Source organism: Sinohyriopsis cumingii, chromosome 2 (genome assembly GCF_028554795.1).
Source record: "Sinohyriopsis cumingii isolate HCF-2022 chromosome 2, ASM2855479v2, whole genome shotgun sequence".
In the NCBI taxonomy this organism is placed as follows: domain Eukaryota; kingdom Metazoa; phylum Mollusca; class Bivalvia; order Unionida; family Unionidae; genus Sinohyriopsis; species Sinohyriopsis cumingii.
In genome coordinates, this window is record NC_142962.1 from 93,022,847 (window position 1) to 93,038,917 (window position 16,071).

The following is a 16,071-nucleotide window of genomic DNA, read 5'->3' on the forward strand; positions in this document are numbered from 1 at the left end:
AATTCTCTCTCTCTCTCTCTCTCTCTGCGCGATTATTTATGTGCATTATATTTAGGAGGATAACAAAAGAAAACAGATTATGCCAAACAATGAAAACAAGTTTTAACTTGCCATGAGAAAATATTAATATTTATACTTAGTTGAAAACAGAGAGAATTTCAATTATGCCACTAACTTGTTAGTTTCTTGTGCTCGGTGAAAGTGTCCAAAACTTTGCACAAGTATGCTAATGCGGCCAGCAGTGTACCCAAAACTGGCTTTGAGGTCCGTATAAAATACCACGTTCAACGCCTTTAAAATCACGCGATAAAAATTGAAACTAACACCAGTATTGGTCCCTGGAGAAGAGAAACTTAATCAAGCAATACTGTTTCATCTGCATTCAGCCCCGTTTAAAAAAGATCGCAGAATTTCTAGTTGCTTTGATAGGATAAACATTTGCACCGATGTGTGCAGCCAAAATTTTCTGCAGATTTATGCATGCTTTAAGAAAAAAGAATGGAATTATTACGTTAATTAAAAATGGCCAACGTTTTCGTTTTCTTTTTCATGGCAATGTGAATTTTTGTTAATTCTTTATTGCACATAGATGCTATTATACAGTGAAAACAATACAATTACTTTGATTATTTGCGTTTGGTTAATTTTTTGCCCGGATATGCTTTGCTCATGGAATTTTTCAGGAATGAAAACGATTAGGCCTAGAGAGGGAGCGGTAAATATGACAATACTGTATATTTGACCTTGTAAATTAATGGGTACGAAACAACCACCACCTTGGGTACGAAACGACTAGCACCTCAAATACGAAAAGACTAGCACCTTGGGTACGAAACAACCAGCTACTTGGGTACGAAACGACCAATTTCCACTGGTTAATAAACGACTTGGGTACGGAATGACCATGAGCCTAGTCGAAGTGGTCCGAATGAAAACTACCGGAAACGTGGAAGAGCCATGATAGACATGGATATTAAAACAACCATATTTTCGTTTACCAAGTAAGAATAACTGGCTATAGCACTTGTAATTGGTGAAGGTACATATTCTTTTTAATCAGAAAAGCTCTGTACAGAATTCAGCAATACAAAATAATTTAAATATACCCTGTATAAAGTGTTTAAAGCAACACAAATATGTTTGGTTCATCATGACTCATTGACGTTTTAATCCTCACAGCAGCACAAGTATCTGATGCGATTTAAGTCCGTGTTTTTTTTTCTTCTTCAGACCATTCCTGCTCCTTTTATGAATATTGGAGAAATGTTTTGGAGTGTACGAGGGTCGACCCTCAATTAAAATATGATTAATGTCCACACCTTTATAAATGTGGGAAAAGTTAAGTTCTGATTGTCAAATTCACAGTTTAGATCATATTTTATGTAGTAGCCCTGACAAATATTTGACATTTGGGGACAGTTCCCAGAGAAATAACTTTCTTGTTTTGTATATCATTAAAATTGTTAAAGAGCAAAACAGGAAACCACAGGGATTCGTATCGTTGGTTGCAAACTTGTCTCTAAATCATGGTGCATCTTTTTACTCAAATGCACTCAGATATACCCAAATACACTCAAGTACATCATATTTAATATTAAAAGTGTATTGTGTTATTGTGTATTTAAACAAAACTTAAATTATATTTTTGTCAAATATTATTAATGTATCCTAATAATAATTTTACTGATCATGTGATGATCGATGTAGTTCTCAAATGAAATTTAGTTTAAAGCTGGAGTTGAATCCATGTTAACTGATTTCACTATTTAGCACTTTTTCATATTTTTTAAAAATGTTATTAATGAATGTAGTCTTTAAGTTTATCAATATTCATTTCATTTATCACTGGCATTAGAATTTTAATTTAAAATGTGTGTATGCATGTTTATGAACTATTTTCTTAACTAAGAGTTTTCAAGGATTCCATGACAACTTGGCACATAGCAGAGTTGGTCCTTTAATGTTCTCAGCCTATAACCAACTTAGCCAATTCGCCCTATAACAAGCTTGTCCCACGATTTTTATAATAGTAATGTGGATGTAATGTTCTTTTATTCAATGGTCATTTCATTTTTTAATCATTGTATGTTTCTTTAAGTGGTCATTTACTTTGCTCTTGAAATACATGGAAAAACGCATAATTGCAGATTAATTAACTTATGATATTGTATAAACTGTCTGGTCACTATGCTGATTTTTAATTGAATTTAAGGTAGCACATCTCCTTTACTACTTGTGATTGTAAACATAGGTTGACATGTGTGAATCTGATTATAGTGGCACTTCACTTCCGTATACAATAAATTTTGTCTAAACAGTAAATATTTTCCAGTATTCTTAGTTTTAAAACATTTAAAAATGTTGTCATTGAAAAATACAGAAGCAGCATGTTTAGCCCTAATACTATTCCTGTTCTTTATGGTCTGTGGAATTTGTAAAAACCACATAATCAGACTATAAAATAGCTTAGAGTAAGATTTATAACCTAAGATCAGTCATTAGATAGTATGAACTTGATAATGATAGTGTGGGAAAGTCAAATGTGGAAGATCAAGTAGACTGACAAGACTAAATCATGTTCTTTTAGGTTATTTTTGGCTTATTTATTTCTTCATGAGAAATATCCATTTTGCATGAGCCAAAGATTTGTGAAAAATAGTGATTGCCACTATGAACAGTAAATGAAATTTTACAACTTTCTTGTGTAACACCATAAATGATTGGAACCTGATACCCTGTTTTGACAAGAACTGTTCAAATTTAGATCAGAGATCTCGGACACGCTTAATTACGCTTATTTGGACACCAGTTTTTTATCTGGGACGCATAAAATCACTGAGGCGAGAGTCCTCTGTATGCATGTAATAGGTGTGCGGCAAAATTCAAAGACTTGCCAGTCCTGCTTCAGCCACCTGCTTTGTGGGAAAATGTGTTGATAAGTTAGCTGTGCTGATATTTACAATGACAGAATTCAGTGACTGAAAGACCCCTTGATGTACATACATGTTGACATTTTATAAGAGTACATAAAAAAGAACATGATGCAATAGTTGGGTGGCAAGTTTAAAGGCTTTGATTGGCGGCCAGGTGGGAAAATGTACTGATATTTACAGTGATTGAATTCGGAGGCAGAAAGACTCAGAGATGTAGGTGTGGTCATTTGTAAAGGACATCAAATAAACAACTTTAGCTTTCGTTATTGTGTTCATTTCCGAATGTAGCAGAATAAGCAGTGCACGTGACCTCATAATCAAGACATGTTGAGACTTAGACAAAATGCCATTCGTAAGTGGGTGACAAGTTGCCTAAAAATGTAAACTTCACCTTCTGTTAGGAAAGCAAAAACAACTTCGCCCTGTGATTATTTAAGAGGTACATTTACTGACCATACCATTATTTTTATAAATGCCCCTCGCCTCAGCCCAGTTAGTTCTAGAGTTGTAGTGAAATGTATTCATCAAGGTATCAGTAGCTAGGCCTAGTTTTTATATCAATTATGTTGACAAACAAACTCTTGCCCATTCACAAGCATTATGTTTTGATAGCTGATTGACCATTAACTCTTTTCCGAGTAAGGTAGCACCTATCAATTTCCTGCATGCTATCCTTTGATGATTAAACATATGGACTTGTGTTTTAAAGATCAGAATCGATGATCTGGATATATATTAACTGCCTCTTGTACACTATTTCGTCATAAAATTACTTTTGAAACTGTAAGTGAACCAGTAGGCCTAACAGGAAATAATGGCGGACTTCGCTAAGTCTGGGATGTACCAGTTTATTAGATTGTCTGTTTCCTTAAATGATCAGGCAAATATATTCAGAAAAAATATACAAATCATTGAAACCAAAGCCTAGGTATTATTTTATTAAAGATTTAACTTTAAAATGCAAATTATTTAGGTCACAAATGTATGGGACAATGCTATGTTGTGGAATTTGCGAGATGCGCTTTAAGGTCTAAGCTGTTTTCTGACTTGACATGTATTTGCGAAAATATGGGAAAAAACAGCAAATCAGATACTATTTATTTGCCTAAACTTACTACAAGTATTTTTGCAAATAAATAAACCATAAATTTGCAGAGATCTCGCTAGGATTTTAAAACTAGGATTCCAGGACTACCATTTTGGTAAAAATAGTAGTCCCACCATCAAAACTGCAACTTTTGATGGTGGGACTCCTAATTTTACCAAAATGGGAGTCCAGGACTCCTAGTTTTAAAATCCTAGTGAGACCTCTGTAGATTATTTCAAATTGTCTTGTAAGTCGTACCTTTTAAGACAAAACAAATGAAGAGAATGACATTTTACTATAATGAATTGATTTGTAGTGATATTTTTATTTGTTAAATAACTTTTTAAATTTTTAAAGCTTAATAGTGATTTTTAGTTTAGTTAAATATATAATTTTAATTTTCCCAAGATCTGCATCCCTGACAAGTTATTTTACTAGTCTCAAACCATAAAGTACTGGTGTATTCAGCATTTTACCAACAAAGCAAAAAAAGTATACATCACCAGAAATCACCAACCTCAATATTTTGTCCCAACCTCAATATTTTGGTTTAATCAGCTGAGATATATTTTTGTATCAGTATTTAGAAACATTTTTGTTATTACCATGCTTTTACACCTGCTGAAGGTAATATTGTGATAACTTTGCTATTTGTCTGTTAATATATTTGTCATCATATTTCCTCTTTACAAATTAATGCAAATTTCTTTAAATTTGATAGTTTGAAATATCTTTTTATCTATGATAAATTTGTCTAAAAAGAAATCAATTTTGGGCATCTTTATTTGGGTCTCTTACAGGGGGTCAAAGGTCATGTGTTACAAATTGTCAGTTATTGGAATATTTTTCAAAATTTCATGACCCAACTTACTGTAAATGTGGCTCGTAAAATATGTAACCAATTTTTATTTATAGTCTAAAGGGTCATAAGACACCACGTTGCAAAAAAAGGTTGGTTAATATGATCAAAACCTTTTGGATTTGAAAAGGCGGGCAATATAAGTAACTTATTTATTTGTTTATTTATTTCAGAATTTTTGCTTCTTGTGTGACAATGCCAACAGGATGAATGTTCCTTCAGCACCCACTAGTGTTTCGGGTTCCAGTGCCAGAAGTACACCAGTTCCTCCCAGCTCCTACAAGCCACTTGGGCAGAGTGCCTCCATCACCTCTCTCACCAAGCTTGGGGATGAAGAGCTTCAGCAAAAGGGACCAGATGAGCTTGTCAGAATCGTTCGACATCTGGAGGCCGAGTTAAAGAGTTTTCTGAATGAGCACAATGCCATCATGAAAGATTTTAACAGGAGAAACCAGATATTGCTTTTTGAAATCAGAAACCTAAAGGAAATCAACCAGAATTTGCAGGATGATAATCAAGAATTGAGAGACCTCTGTCTCTTCTTGGATGATGATAGGCACAAAGGTCGTAAGCTTGCCAAGGAATGGCAAAGGTTTGGTAGATACACTTCAAGTGTGATGCGCAGTGAAGTTTCAGCATACCAAGAAAAATTAAAGGATCTTGAGACCAAACAAAATGAACTGATTTCTGACAATATAGATCTGAAGGAGCTTTGTTTGTACCTTGATCAAGAGAGGCTCCGTTTCACACAGATGAGAGACGAGGGTGATGGTAGTAGTAACAGCACTAATGCTGGCAATGAGGAGACTCTAAATGGCAATGATTCAGTACAGGAGGAGCAACTATCTGAAGCACCAAGTGAAAGTAGAGGTATCTTAAATAGATGTGGTTATTGAATTTAAATGCTATGCATGTTTTTTCTGAGCACAAAGATACATACTTTTCTAATAAATAATTTTAATGTTTGTTAGATGTTTATTGGTCATTTATTTAAATTGCCTTTTAGGAAGAGGTCTGACTGGTGCCAGAGTAGTTATCATAGACAAGTCATACTTGAAATCATTGAATTAAAAACCTAAAATTGCAGGTATTACTGACACTCTAAATAATATATGCCTAATGGTTTAGATGAAAATTTCATGACTTTACAAAAATAATTGAATTTGTAATACAGTATTTGAAATTTTTAATCACAGTTTCATTGAGTAAGAACTTAACTGAATGCATTATTTTGTGTCATGGCCTAAAGGGTTAAATCAATAGAAGTATCACTGAGAGCTGACAGTTAGTTTGCTTGGAAGTATTGGTTTCTTTTGTGTTAAGAATGAGAATGGCATACGAAACAGATGACAAGTCTGTATCTCTGTAATCTGTCTACTTGAAATACAAACAGTATTTCAACAGATATAAAATGGCATCACCCAACAACTGACAGACCTTCAAAAGATGAAAAGACCATCAAGTTGATATTGTGCATTGATATTGTATTTTATCATATGCTGTGTATCGTGAAATGGATCTATATGTGACAAGGTGTATTGTTCACCCATTGTGTTGACTACATGTTACAATAATTTTTTATTTTGTAAATAATTATGTGAAATTTGTTTGCGGTTTTTTATTTTGTCCTCCAACATACTGGCATTGGTGCCCATTGTTGGGTATTTTCAAACACATTGCCTGCAGTTTCTCTCTTATGTGGGGCCCAGAGTGGCCGAATGGTCTATAGCGCTCTCGTTACGGATCACTGCCATCTCAGCTCTCTCTGCGTGGGTTCGAGTCTCGGATTCAGCCAATGTGGTTATGTGAGAAAGTGGATATAACTTCACAAGCCCTTATATCAAGACTTAAGACTTCATACATTCAATGTAATCTGAAATTTCGGGGGGTGGGGCGGAGTGATCTAAAGCGCTTTCTGTTATGGATCACTGCCATCTCACCTCTGTCTGCGTGTGTTCGAGTCTCGGATTCGGTCAATGTGGGTATGTGAGAAAGCTTGCTAGTAGCTTCTTGTGGGTTGGTGGTTCTTTCTGGGGTTTTCCCGGGTTCTTCCTCTACCATTAATACTGGCGGCCATGTATAGCCTGTCGTGTGCTGAAAAATGGTATTAATCCCTACAACAACAACAACAACAACTGAAATCTCAGCTCATGAAATTTTAGTTATCTCTTCAAACCTTGCTTTTGAATGGAAAATTTTGATCTGAGATATAATTATAGATGCAAATGTGAGCATCCCTAAAGATATACCACTGAACGCTACAACCGAGTAAAAATCCAGTCACCAAAGTAGTGGTCAGGGGATGTAATGGGTAATGGTTTCATCTGTTTGTGTTAATGTTACTTGGAAGGAAAAGACAATATTTTCATCTGTTGGGCTTTAGAGGTAAAGAAGCTTCCATCCTAACATTTGGTGATTGGTCAAGTATTCTCAGAGAAACATAGTTTACAAAGATCTTTGCTTTTCTACAGATACCACAACAGAGTATATTCAATTGTTGGAGCAGAAAATAAAGCATCTGGAAGAGGAGAAGATCCTACTGGCTCAGGTATTTGATGTATGGACATATTTAATGTTCTTAGAAATTTTAGCTGTACTGGTCCAGAAGAGCTTATGGGATGGTCTGTCATCCTTTGACCATTTGCACAAGTTTGTTTTCACTCTAAACTACTTGTAGGATTTCCATGAAACTTTACATTTACTTTCATTCCATGGTTTAGTTTGTGCAGAATTAAAATGGTACTGCATCAGTTGAAGCAATCTTAAAAATCATGTTATTGCTACATCTTAACAGACGGTTGCATCAACATGAAGTTTTCATTGAAAGACTTAATGATGTCTAGTTTGTCCTAAATGAAAATGGTGCTGATAGCTAGTATGTCCACTAGAGTGGCCTTCTTGAAATCTTTTTATTGATACTTCTCAAGAAGAAAATTTAATATTGCCATGGGGTTTTCAACAGTAGACTTGATGTTCAAAATGGCAGCCACACTAGCTATCTTGAAAATTGTTTTATTGCTATTCCTTCTTAATGTAAAGTAATATTGCTATGTGGTTTTCACCAGAAGATTTCTTATGGTGTCTTGTTGGTCCAGAATAAAAATGCTGCAGATTGGGGCTATCGCAAAAGTGGCCATCTTTAAAATGTTGTTTTCATGACTACTTTTGAATGGAATTTTTGTATCAGCATAGCTCCTCCAAAATGAAAAGTGATATCAACATGGGTTTTTTACCAAAATACTTCTTATGATGCCTTGTTGGTCCTAAACAAAAATGGTGCCAATTTGACATCGAGTATGTCCACCACAAAAGCTAATTTGAAAATCTTGTTATTGCTGAAGAATATCAAACATGGTTTCAACACTCTGCACTTAAAAGGAAATCTTTTCAGTCATTAGGGCATCAGTCTTTAATTTTCATTCTGGACAGGTGTCCTCTATATGACAGTGTCTACTTAGGCAGCTTTCACTGTGCATTTTTTTGTGTTGATACTTGTTTCATTTATTGGTAGATGTATTTTTTAGAATGAATGTAAAAAGAATGGTTGAGATGATGATAAAATGAGTAACACTTAATACAATTGTTTATTGGTAGAGGGTGGAAAGAAATAGTGCTGATGGTTACACTTCTGAAAAAGCTGCAGAATTAGGGCCAAGCCCACTAACAGACAGAGAGGTAAGAAGGAATTTTACAAGTCTTCAAGAGATAATTTAATCATGACACAAGTAACAAAGTCTGTTAAGTTTTAGCTCATATGCTGTATGAGCTTAAGGCATGGTCCTGAATTTGTTCTGCATCATTAATTATGTGTTTTGTGTTCATCCATGAGCAATTGGTTGTTACCACTCTGAAGTCCATATTTCTCATCTGATTTTAATCAGACTTAAAATATGGGTTTATATCATCATCTCAGATGAGTTTGATAATTTTTAACATCATGCATACTAATGAGGTGATCTTTCATCTGATTGGTTAATCTTGTTGCCACTCTGAAGGCCCTATTTCTGTCAAATGAGAATTTATGCTTATTTTATTAAGATCCTGGATGCATTTAATAATGTGCAAAATCCATGCATACTAATGAAGTGATCTTTCATCTGATTGGTGGCACTTATTACTATTTTGGAGGCAGTAGTTCTGCTCTAATTTTTTTTATCAAACATGGAATATATGCTTATATTATTTAGATCACAGGTGAATTTGAGATCCATACATAATAATTATGTGATCTTGTATCAGATTGGCTGAGGTTTTTTTTTACCTCTGTGAATGCTCAATTTGTGATCCAGTTTGGATTGGAGATGAAATATAAGCTTATAACTTTAAAATGTTTTTGATAATACACAAGATCCATCCAGAGTAATGAGGTTATCTTGTATCAGATTGGCTGAGATTGTTACCACCGTGACAGATATATTTCAACTCTTTTTTTTTATCACACTTGGAACATATTCTTTTATAATTAAGATCTATGATAATTTCAGTAATGAGCAATATAAACAGATAACTAATTGGATGATCTTGCATCTAATTGCCTGAGTTAGTTATGCCTCCTGAACCCACATTACTGATCTGATTTTGGTAAAACTTGAAATATGGACTTTAAAATCAGGATCTTGGGTGGCTTCAATAATTTGTAAGAACCTTGAATATTAATGCATCATGCATCTGATTGACTGAATTCATGACCACTTTGGAGGTCATATTTCTGATCTAGTTTCAATCAGACTTGGAATATGTGATTATGTCATCAAGATCTTTTCATAATGAGCAAAATCCAGGCTTGATATCATGATTTTGTTCTGTATTGTTTGAAAACCTAGCTATAAAAGTATTTCACAAAGAGGTTTTTAAGTATTTATGAGGCATAACAAGGGAAAGGGCAAGTCATCAAGGAATTTCTTTTAATGTCAAAATACTTTTTCTGCTCGACTAATATTTAGCTGGTCTACCAGATACTTTTCCAAGTTTCTGCTTGCTTATCATTTTGATTTTGAAATTTGTTAGATCCTACTGCTATTTTATTCACAAAGTTCATCAACTTGATGACACATTGAATTCAGAAGACAAAACTTGTTATTCTTTTATATTTTCCACTACTTCTTCTAATGGCTACATTTTTTGGGTTTTGTTTTGTGGGGGGTGTTTTATGACACAGCAGAACAAGTAGTTTGTATAATGCTGCAGCAATTGAAGCAAAGTGCCGTGCCTGTGCATCTTGGGCAGATCTGATGGTAAGGTTTGTACTAGCACCATATTGGTCATGAATCTGGCATGGAAACGACAGAGCCACTATGGCTCCTTGGCCACATCAGTATTATGAATGCTTTGATAACTAACTGGATGTTTAAAAAAATATAAACTCATTTTTAGCCTTTCATCCATTATCCATTAGCAAACATTTGTTAAAACTATTCATATTAAAGTACTGGTAGAATTGCCACCAAACATATTCATTCGAAGGACTAGTTGGTTCTAAATGAAAATGGAATCTATAGAACAGCCTATATGGCCACCACAGCAGCCACCTTCAAAAATTGTCTTAAGGCTGCTAATCAGAATGGATTATAATATTGACATAGGGTTTTTACTAAAGGTCTTCATATGATGTCTGGCAATCCTAAAAGAAAACAGTGCTCAATCTGACATCCATTATGGCAGCCACAGAAGCTAACTTTAAAATCTCCTCATCGCTACTGCTAGAATGGATGGTTGTATTTACAAGAGGATTGCATTGCAAGACTTCTTATGATGCCTAGATAGCATAGCTGCCAACTGTCCCGTTTTTTCCGTATTTGTCCCGTATTTTCGACCTGAATACGGGTGTATGTTATTTTGGCAAATAATGCGTTTTTTATTTTTAAAAAAAATATTTAAAAAATTCCTTGCAATTTTCAGTTTAGAACGGGCACTCGGTTCCATTCTGAAAGAAATGTGTCGCATATATATAGGAATACAGTTCTACAATATGATTGGTTCATTCGAAATCGAGGCTACAATGCCTGTCTTTATCTGCCATATTGGATTTCACATAAACAGTTACTGCTGTCACTGTATCTCATTTTCGTAATATTCAACTTCTAATCATGTTGAATAGGAAAGCAGAATATTCAGAATTTTCTCCAGGAAAGACACAAAAACAGAACTAGAAGGACAATTGTGCCATCTTGTTTAGATTTGTGAAACCATCTAGTAAAGGAGAAAACTATATGGTTTGCAAGCTGTGTAACATGATTTCGCTATTGGGTACCTATGAAATAAAGAGTACGTAAAAGCTAATAAACATCAGCTTGCTGTTTCATCATACACAACTCAGCCTGAACTTACGATGTATATAAATACCAGAGAGAACCTTGATGTAATTTGATCGAAATTTGGTTTATTAAATTTCTTTTGGAAATTAACCTTCCTGTTTCAGTTACTAGTGTTGCTGGTGATTTATTTCACACACGTTTTCCAGACAGTAAAATCGCAAAGGATTACTCATATGCTAGAATGAAAACAGTTAAATAAGAAAATCACACAGAATTGGGATCATCAATGAAAGTTGATACATTCAAATTGATAATGATTGGAAAAAAATAAGGTGTGGAAAATGCTACTATAAAAAGTATGTGTCTGAGTGTGTTGCACTCGTGCACCTTCTGAATGGGCACCCGAATGGAATATGGTACAACACGTGCATATTTGACATTAAATAATTATGTAAAGCACTGTCCTACTTTACTGATGGTTGTATATGTAGTAAATAGTTACATATACATTAAAATTTTAAAAATCAGTATTTGTTCCTGAAAATCAGTATTTTTGTCACAAGAAGTCAGTATTTTTTAATTAGGGGGTTGGCAGCTATGAGATAGTGCTGAATGAAAATAATGTCAATCAGGAATCCAGCATGGTGATGATGGCAGCCATCTTGAAAATCTTACTAGTATTACTCCTGAATGATCATATAAACATGGAGATATTGCTTATGATGACTAGGTGGTTCTAAGTGAAATTGGTACCAGTCTAGTTTGGCCACCATGAAACAGTCTTGAAAATCTTGTTTTAACACTACTACTGGTGAATGGATGGTCATATCAAATGGGCTTTTAACTAAAAGACTTTTTATGACGTCTTGTTAGTCTTAATTAAAAAAAGGTGACCCTCAAACATTCTGTAGCTAGTTTCATAAAAATGGGCCATGTTTGATCTCGAACATGGTATCATAGCCAACTCCAGAATTTTGTTATCACTACTCCTGATCCTCTTGCTTGAAAGATGGTTTTGTTTGGGGTTTTCATTAAAGGATGCCTTCCAATATTTAAATACCGTATTTACCGCATATGTTGGGACATGATAAAATAATTCTTTTTTTTCCTGTCCCAGAACTTATTGTGAAATTTTTTTTTCACTTTGGTCATATGTCCCAAGACTTAAGAAACGAAATAAAATTGTATTGCATTTGTGCTTCCCCCCCACCCCACTGCACGTTGCAATAAAATAGATCAATAAAACATTGAATTGATAATAAAAAGAAAGAAACTAACCTTGTGTTGTTATCATTTATTCCTTTTTTTCAACATGAGCATTTAAGAATAAAATATTTCCACAAAATCCATAAGCGTAGGATTCTATACTGTAGCGTGTATCAATTATGTCCGATACCACACACCTCGTTGTTCACATGAACATTGAGAAGCAATTGTGTGTGATTGTGCTCCAAAGTTTGAACATGTTATCCGACTGAAAACTGGAGCCAACAAAATCGCAATCAAGAAGGAAATAGTCAACCGATATCTTGAATACGCCATTCACAGATGACACGGTGATGGGTGCAAAATAATCAAGATTGAATTATGTCCAGGTCTACTGTATGACAGTATGTCGCAAATAAAAATGATCATTTGAAAACATTTCACTTAAGTGTAATTGACAATCTTTTCACCATCTTGGGTTACAAAATTATCCTTACTATTTACCCGCAGACGTCAGTGATACTTTGTATTAATTGTAACCACAGATGCCAAACACATAGAACATAGAAGCCCTGGTGGTGAATAAACATGACTGGCAGCAATCAGTTAACTCCTTCTTTGAACCTACCGACAGGACATCAAAGACAAAACGTGATTTTTATTACAAAACAAGCCGATCTCAGAAGCCGACTTTGGTTACTTTTATTTTGTTTGGTAAAGGATATCAATACAAAGGTTATTGTATTGCAAAGCAAGCCGACATCGGAAGCTGACTGGATTTTGTGAAGTGAGCTGATTTTTTTATACATTTTTTTTTGTTGTTTATTATACAAAGACGGCCGAGATATGGAAGCAAACTTGGGTTTCTTTTCAATTATATTCACGGGAATTTTGAAAATAAATTGAAACAATTCAACAAATTTTGACGCAATATAGTGCTTTGTGCACATATGTCGATGAATTTGCAAACGAGAGGGAAATAATCAACCGATATATTGAAGACAACTGCCATTCACGCATTGCACGGTGTTAGGTTCAAAATAGCCAAGAATAATTTTTATCCAGGTCTACTGTATGACAGTATCTCGCAAAAAAAATAATTATTTAAAAACACATTCACTTGAGTGCAAGTGAAAATCTTTTCGCCGGCGCGGGTTACAAAAGTATCATTACTATTTATCCGCAGACATCAGTGCACCTTTATAATAATTACTACAAAAAATGCCAAGCACATAGAAGCCCTGGTGGTAAATAAACACAGCTGGCAGCCAACAGTAAACTTCTTCTTTGAACTTACCGACATGACATCAAAGACAAAGGTTATTTTTATCACAAAGCAAGCAGACGTCGGAAGCCGACTTTGGACTTGGAAGCCGAATTTTTTTTAATGGATGTCAATACAAAGATTATTTTATTGCAAAGCAAGCTGACCTCAGAAGCCGACTTGGATTCTTTTACGTGTGTCGATTTTTTATATTTTATCTTCAAATAAACAAAGACAGCCGAGATATGGAAGCTAACTTGGGTTTCTTTTCTCCAGTATTCACGACATTTTTTAAAATAAAGTGAAACAGTGGAACAGTTTTTAAAGCTTACAATATAATGCTTCGTACGTGAACATCGATGACCCAGCATCATCCAGAAGATTTGGAGCAAAATAAAATCATGTGATGAATAGATCATTTCGCCGACAATATGATCATTAACATGGATAAAACTCTAGTGTACTTTGATCGCATTCCTGGATGGACTGACTATAAGATGGGCGTCAGAAGTGTGAGAATTAGCAAGACTAGTGCAGATTTGAAAACATCTGACTTTTGTCCTTGCAGTTTCCGCTTCAGGTGGTGTGTTGTCTCTAACATTTTTTCACGGTATGAGAAAGCTAAAAATATATTAATGTACCAAAAGAATAGATCGTACTTGTGCAGGAGAAGGGTTGTGTTGATGAGATGCTGCTGCAGTGGATTGAAGAGTTTTATTTCAAGTATACAGTTTTATATTTTTTAAAATAAAATTTCAGTTGAAGTGCAATTTCCAACATGTAATTTTCGAATGATTTAAATGGTGTCCCACAACTTACGACTCAAAAGAAACGATGTGTCCCAGAACATACAGTGCACAAAAAAATTACTTTTAAAATTAATTTATGGTGTCCCAACAAATACAGTGTCCCAACATATACGGTAAATACGGTAGTTCTGATGCTGCCAATTTGACCTTGGGGTCAAGGAATACTTGAATCCATCATTTGCATCAGTATTGGATAGGAAAATTACACCAAATCGATAGAAGTTTGCTGTGCCGAGTGTCAGATGCAGTAATTTGAAAGGGTGGAAATTCCCTCTCAACATAGAAGCATAATGATGGATTCTTTTTCTCACATTTCTGAAAGAAAAACGAGGGCCTAAATACAAAATGGCACTTTGTGAATACTGTTTTGACTTTAAAAATTGCAGAACATCTATTGGAAACATGCGCACACTAATTAGAGCATACAAAGTTTAGTTTCACTGAAAAATTCAGTGTACTTTAGTGATGTTTAAACACATTTTAGCTTTTGAAGGACAGCAGTTGAAATTGCCATGGTAATGGTAACGTGTACCATCTGTGAAATAATACAAACGTGGATGTGTCAAAGATAAAGTTCACTTTTCTTCATAAGATTGCTCAAAACAGATTTAAAAAATAATGAAATGTGTTATATTCATCTTTGTTCTAGAATTTGTTTACCCTTCAAAGTTATAATGAGAATATGAAGTCTTAAAAAATAACTTTCAGCAATGACTTTTTGGACTCAGAATGGAATAAAGAAACCATCTATGTAGTATAGACGATCAGTGCAAAATTGTCTTTCTGCAGGACACTTTAAGGTTACCACTGCTTGCTTTAGCATGTAAATGTGTTGCAATTAATGTTTGTCATGATATTGTGAAAGCATGTTGAAGTAATGATGGAAATTGAGAAGTGTAAGTTTAACCAAATTAATGTAATTATATGTATATACATGTATGTGTATATATATATATATATATATATATATATGTGTGTGTGTGTGTGTGTGTATATATATATATGTGTGTGTGTGTGTGTGTGTACATATATATATATACACATACATACATACACATTTGTAGCTGCATGGTGCATCATATATGTAACAGAATTTGCATTAAAACCCCAGTTGCAGTCTGGGGGTGGGAGGTGAGCATTGAAAGGCTTAGAATTTAGCAGCACAGAAGTGTTTGCAGTGGTGAGACTTCACAGCTCTGCTTGTTTTTTTTTGTTGTTGTTGAAATGTCGCATTTTTCTACAGTGTGCAAGAAGAGAGCGGCCTGTAGGAACTCAGTTCTCTGAGGGTACATCTTTGACTCCACCTGTCAGAGGAACAAGTCCCTCCAAACCTGAGGCAGTGGTCCATGCTATGAAGGTATCATCTGGTTAATTAGCATTTTAAAAGGAAAGTATGGAGCCTTTCTCAGAAATCACTAGATGTGTTATGTTGTATAAATTAAAAAGACTGAGAGGGTCTCTAGAATGGTTTCATTGATGGAATTTTTTTTACATATTAGGCGTTGAAAATGAAAATAGGCCAAACATGAGTTCCCACAGGCCATGTGAACTTTAGGATGATGTGATCCTGTTTCTTTCATCTTTATGTTGCCCATCATCATGTAAGGGCAGCAGATTGCTTTTTATATGGTCACTGTACGGCGCTAGAGGTTTTATTTC

The 16,071-nt window shown here is 34.6% G+C and overlaps 1 protein-coding gene across 3 annotated transcripts in view; it reads left to right on the forward strand.

Annotated features, from left to right (window-relative positions):
* The first annotated feature begins 928 nt into the window (after window positions 1–928).
* The window catches only part of LOC149805377 (uncharacterized), a 43,596-nt gene continuing 28,453 nt past the window's right edge, over window positions 929–16,071 (forward strand). The window contains exons 1-5 of one of the 3 annotated variants that reach the window (XM_089949813.1): window positions 929–1,001; window positions 5,053–5,749; window positions 7,351–7,436; window positions 8,474–8,554; window positions 15,656–15,769. In XM_089949813.1, coding sequence (XP_089805939.1) covers window positions 5,086–5,749; window positions 7,351–7,436; window positions 8,474–8,554; window positions 15,656–15,769 — 945 coding nt within the window. In that variant the 5' untranslated portion in view covers window positions 929–1,001; window positions 5,053–5,085. Of the gene's footprint in view, window positions 1,040–5,052; window positions 5,750–7,350; window positions 7,437–8,473; window positions 8,555–15,655; window positions 15,770–16,071 lie in introns of all 3 variants that reach the window. The other 2 variants (XM_089949805.1, XM_089949816.1) reach the window with 2 other exon arrangements.